General features: G+C 35.2%; 1 protein-coding gene across 1 annotated transcript in view; it reads left to right on the forward strand.

The window, feature by feature from the left end:
- Window positions 1-6,007: 6,007 nt before the first annotated feature.
- Window positions 6,008-6,352, forward strand: part of LOC107693245 (CD209 antigen-like protein C) — a 6,281-nt gene continuing 5,936 nt past the window's right edge. The window contains exon 1 of the mRNA XM_016492557.1: window positions 6,008-6,032. Coding sequence (XP_016348043.1) covers window positions 6,008-6,032 — 25 coding nt within the window. The remainder of the gene's footprint in view (window positions 6,033-6,352) is intronic.

The raw sequence follows: 6,352 nt of genomic DNA on the forward strand, positions 1-6,352 counted from the left end.
AGCTGACTCAGGAACATTTTCTTTGCTTGTTTTTCTTTGCTTTAAAGGCACAATATGTAATTTTCGCCGCTGGAGGGCGCGTATTCAAAATAAACAAGGAGTCAAAGGCGTAGTTTGATGACTCCGTGACTGAGTGTGGAATCATGGGCTAGAGCATTCAAATTATAGTTGCTCACACAAAAGCTTTTTTTTTAATTAATAACTCATCTTGTATTCCTTTTTACTTATAAATATGAGATGCATCATTAATGAAGTGAGTTTAGTTACCTCATCAAACTACTATGGTCAGTCAATCCCTATCAGTAGATGACAGCCATGCAGTTACAGATATATTCTGAGCAGAATAAATATTAGCTTAAAGTAAAACATAAGGAAAAAGATCATAACTATTTTGTGTACGTGCCATAATTGCATCAATTAAATTTTCATGTTATGACAGTAGTTTAAGCTGCAATGCTTTTCTTCGTCATTGTTTTTTTCACCGTTCTCCACTAAATGTCACTATTGCAGCAGCTGTCAAACATTGCACATCCTAAATTAACCAGATTTCTGCATGAAATGAAGGTCATAAACTTAAGTAACAAAGAACACAACCTTTTACTGTGCCATTTTCATTCTGGAACTAATATAATGAGTTAATTTTACTTGTTAACCTGAATTAAATGGTTTTCAGTTCAGTGTGTCAGTGATCTCTTGATTTAAGAACTGCTTGGGCTGATACAGTCGATTCAGTTCAACAAATTCATTAAGATTATTTCATGAAAAGAATGAAAACAATAGGTAATCTGCACACCAAGCAAGTTCACAATTCAAGATCCATTAAGAAGAAAAATCCTTTACTGAAGATTTTCATATAAGGTGACAATAACGGAAAAAAAGGCATGTCAGTTATATCATATATTCACCCATCAACATTTGTCCAAATAAGGTTTCAGTATCAACCATCAATTTATTTTGAAGAATGACAAAACTTAAAGTCTAAAGTGTAAAGTCTTTCTGAGTTTGAGGCTTTGTAACTTCCTGATTGTTTCTATTTGTGGTTTCTACTAAATTTTGCTTTCTGCCACTATGTTCCTGAAGGGCTATACTACCCAGCAAACTTCAGATCTAGCTCTGCTCCAATACACCTGCCTGTTATTTTCAATTACCACCTGTTAAATATTGACTGAAATATCAATGTTATATTGTTTCATATAGCATGGTCTGTCTGAATACTCGATTCTGATTGGCTGGCAGGTATGCATTAAAACTGTTTAAGTTTAATTACCACTCTATATTAATGTGTTGCTTTTATTGATGCACACACACACACACACACACACACACACATTTTGGTATGCGTGGTTTACGGGCACTTTCCATAGGCATAATGGTTTTTATACTGTACAAACTGTATTTTCTATCCCCGACACCAAACCGTAAACCTACCCCTCACCAAAAACTTAATAGCGCACACACACACACACAATTTAGTATGTTTTTTTTTAAGCCATTTGAATTATGGGGACATAGGAAGTACCTAGAGGTACATCAATAACAGAGCAGTGGTTTCAAAAGACTTTTCACTCTTTCTTTTCATGTCCTCTCTCTCCCCAGAAACATCAATCACAGCGTTGGTTATTTGCAACATAAATTCATCGTAGTCAGTGGTCAGCCATGTTATTCATAAAAACACAGTTGAAAACTGGTCTCTGATGCCAGAGAACTCACAGCTGTTTAAAGAGCCATGAGGAAATCCAGAGCGTGAGAGGAAAGATCCGAGCATTCTGTGCGCAGTCCACGTACAACATACAAACAGTAGTCATAACACATCTAACAGAACATAAATTATTTTTTACAAGATTAAAGTGCTTATTTTTCAACAAATTAACATTAAAGTGCTTATTCTTTATTTAAAATTTTTTTTTAAACAAACTCTTTTTAATAGAAAAAATTATATCATCTTTATAATTATATCATCTTTATAATAGAAGATACAATACAATACAATCTTCAAGATACAGTACAATCTTCATTTTATCTTCAAACAATCTTCAATTATAACCATATATATGGTAGAAATATATGGTTAGACTTAGCATCTTAAATTAATCTTTATTTTATTATGGCAGCGGCTATTTACAGTAAGTAAAATAGCATATTTTCATAATGATATGCTTTTTACACTAAGTGCAAATAAAGTTTGATGAACATACATGATGTAAAAATAGCAGTATTTTCTTCGCAATAGCTAGCCTAAATGTAAATAGTAGGCCTAGTTAGATATTATTTGTACTTAGAGCAAATAGTGGCAGATATCTGCACCTCGGTATACTTTATAAAACAGTATGCAATAATAACATATTGAGTGTAAATTATCATATTTATTAATATTAATAAATGGTTGCCCTCCCTACACCTACCCCTAACCCTACCTATAAACCCTTTGTTATTAAATACCTGTGAGGCATTTTATTTCCACTTTTCAAGTATTTCCTTCATTTTTATTGAAAATAAATGTCTTTTCGATCTGATATGTGATGGGAAAAGGAAGAAGAATTAGGCGGATTCAAACTTGGGTTGATCGTGTTAAAAGTTACCGGTGCGCACCTTACGTCTTGTGCCAATGTTTCTATTATATAGTATGTGTCTTTTGTAATTTTGTCTATCCCAACCAGACATTGGTGGGCGGAGTTCATGTAAATAGCCTCTGCCAACAAGGTGGGCTACTTGCACTTTAAGAAGACACTCTGTTAATATTAATATTTCTGATTGTTTAAGCAATCAGCTCTCGGGGGGCCTCCTCAGAATTCGGGGTCCCAGACAACTGCCTGCCTTGCCTTCCCTATTGCTACGCCTCTGCAAATAAATGTGATACTGCACTACTTCATCTCGTGTCTGATTTACCCTTCCAGTCAAATATTCGCTGCAAATATCATTAACAGCTTTAACTTTTCAATGTTGGCAAATGACTGGTTTAAGTGGGATAATCCATGGCTAGCTGTGCATTAAATGATTTTCTCCAAGTCATGCATTAAAATAATTTAATGCACAGCTAGCCGTGGATTATCCTTTACATACATATCAATATAAACAGTGTTTATTTATGTTTATTTGATCTCTAATAACAGCTAATCTGTTTCCTCCTCTTAAGTGGACTAAAGTTTTTCTTATAAGAAGAATCAAGTTTTGCTTGTTCTTTTTAGCTAAATGTTTCATAAAAAAAAGCTGTATTTCTGCCTCACAGAATAAAAAGATAATTTATGAAAACCAAGCATCAAGAGGGACTTGTTTTCTACTTCCTCCATTTCTTTCCTTTATTGTATGTATATTCAGTTTACTTAATGAGCTAAAGCTACCCAATTGCTGAACAATTTGTCACAGCTTAATTTCATTTTGTTAAATCCACTGAAATATCAAAGTTTACTTCACATATTTGTGTTGGGACTTCATGTCTCATTTTTACTGAAACTAAACAGTGAAAGTATATGTGGAAATTAAGTGATCTTTAATACATTTTTAGTGAACACAGACACCTGTTTGTGTTTGATGTTATTTTGGAAATTTAAAAGAGCTTGTTCATGTTTTTGTGTTTACCATTGTATTGATATTGAGAGTATAAAGAGTTTGTTCGTGTTTTTGTGGTTACCATTGTGTGGAAGAGTGGAACTTGCGCCTAGGCTGTCGGATGACTATATGACTATAGTGTTTGTTGCTTTATTGAATGGCATTATATTTGTGCTAATGTCATTAACTTCTTTCTTGTACATTGTATTTACATTAGCAAACCTGTGGTATGCTAGAAGTAAATTTGAACTCAAATAGATCAATTAGTTTTAGGACCATTGCTGTCAATGATTCCCATAAAAACTTTAACACAACCTTCAGAAATTCTTTTAAATTTACAACATAACTGAACATTAAACACTTTTTTGAATATACTGCAATCTCTTCAATATGACTGAGCTGATAGTTCAACAACAACAACAACAACAAATGCAACAAATTATCTTTAAAAAATTATTAAAATCATTGTACTTTCACTGCTTCTTGTACTTCCTGTCTATACAAATTACAGTCATTTCTGTATTAATGTTTCTGCGGCTTCCGTGTTTCTGGCAGTCACTCAACCTACCGTCTCAGACACGTCTTTTCAGGTTTACAAAATGGATCCAGTCTATTATAATGATGACATGCCTTCAACAACAACTTCAGATCGCAGATGCACTCAGTACAGAGGTAATATTATTATTAATATTATTATATTCTGCTCATTAATGTGGATCAGAGGTAAAATACTGAACAACTTCTGAGAAGAGAACAGATATCAAGATCATGTTAGAATGGTATTGGTTACCACAGCAGAAAGACCTGTGTAAAATGTTTCATTCATTCATCCAACACTATAATTTAAAGATGCTAATATCACATTTAAAATAACATTTATTGTGTGTGTGTGTGTGTAGGCTATATATTTTTTCACGCATTCTAACAAATGTTCAATAACAAAAGAAAAAATTAGTATGTCAAATATGTAATCTTTTAAACGACATCAAGGACACTAAATTATTAACTTTGTAAATCATCATAGCTATAAACTAAATCCTCTATCCCTCTTTATTTCTAACCACAGGAAATTCCATTCAAAAGCAAGAAGTCACTTCTCCTAAGTGGACAAAAGTTCTTCTGATTATCCTCAGCATCTCTCTTGTTTTTGCTCTTGTGGGTCTCTGTGTTCTGGGGATCCTGTGTAAGTATAAATACACACACACATAATACGTAGGGATGCACCAGTGTGTTAGCCAATAATCTTTATTGGTCAGTAAGTAAGGGACAATCCATGGTTGGGTGTGCTGTGCATTAAATGATTTTACAGTAATTCGTGACGTGGAGGTAAAGAACTGCCCGATATGTGGTATCCCACTTATACCATGGTCATCTGCCAGCAAAGACAAGTTAAAGCTGTCATTGATTGAACATATGTGTTTCAATAAATCTGACATAAAGACAGGTTTTATTGGTGCATAGCATGCCCCTGATATACGGGTATAAATAGGCCATCATTGCATTTGCTCACTCTTCTTCATAGACGATGCTATGTCTCTCTGAGAAGTGGCACTTCATTCACCTTTCGTACTCCTTGTCGTTGAATCTACGGCTCAAGCAGCAGTCTCTCCCTCCTTCATACACAGATAAGGGTGCTTCATCGGCAGTCTTTGAAAGCAAATTCCCTTGTAGATGGTTCATGTCCTTCGTGTGAGGACATATCCATAGGCACGCTGCGTTCGTGGCTCACATTCTTTTCTGCTTCCCATTCTGGTCCTACTACTTCCAAGTATGAGGCCTCGGTGATGTGCGTTGAGGGAGAGCAAGGAGGTGTCATGAGGATAGTTTTGCCAGGTGAATCTTTGCAAACCTCTTGTTCCTCCCAAAGCAAATGTCTTCCGGTAGAGTTACCATGCTCTGCCCCAGATTCTTTCTTTCCCAAGTGCATGAGGAGCTGAGGAAAATGGTCAAACGGTCGATAAAAGAGCGATTTCTTTCCCCCCTGGGTCATACACATACACACAGCATCCATGGCCCTTGCTTATCATGACAGCCAGACACTGAATTTAAGCATCAAAGCCTGTTTGGACGCAGTTGCAACTTGTTATAGTGTTTTTTATTCAATGATTTTGTTAACAGCATTCATTTTGAATCAGGTAATGATTTAATCAGTGGTAAAATTCATTATTAATTTAAAATATATACATAACAGTTTACATGGAAACGGTAATGCGAGTAAAACGCCATATTTGCGTGATCTTTGAGCATCTAAAATAGATGTCGCTCAATCAGGACATTAAAAATATACACATCATTACTAAGTACTTTGAAGCACGGCCTCGAGTACCTTATTGCTAAAATATTAAAACCAAAAATGTATGTATTGAAATGTTACTTTTTGAAGCGAGTTCGTTAAATGCTGTCCTTCCGCTAAAAAAATGTTCCTGACAGCAACAGTAAAGGGCAAGAGAATGTTCCGAACATGCCTCATCTAATGGAGCTTAAAGGTGATATATCATGAAAATCTGACTTTTCCAGGTTTTAAGTGCTATAATCAGGTCCCCGGTGCATCTACCAACCAAGGAAATGTGAAAAAGATTAACCCAGTAACTTTGTTTTGGTAAGCCTTTTTCTGCAAGCATCTGAAGAAACAAGAGCGTCTGATTTCGCTCCCCTAGTGACGTTGCAAAGGGATCTCATTATAATATTACCGCCCCTTAATCTGTAAGTTTCCACCCACGGCGCCGTCATTTTGATTTCGCAAGCGACAACGGTGTACCAGCTCTAATGCCATGGCGAAAGTTTGAGCAAAACATGCTAACTGTTC

The sequence above is a fragment of the Sinocyclocheilus anshuiensis genome, unplaced genomic scaffold, assembly GCF_001515605.1.
Source record: "Sinocyclocheilus anshuiensis isolate Anshui unplaced genomic scaffold, SAMN03320099.WGS_v1.1 scaffold566, whole genome shotgun sequence".
Lineage (NCBI taxonomy): Eukaryota > Metazoa > Chordata > Actinopteri > Cypriniformes > Cyprinidae > Sinocyclocheilus > Sinocyclocheilus anshuiensis.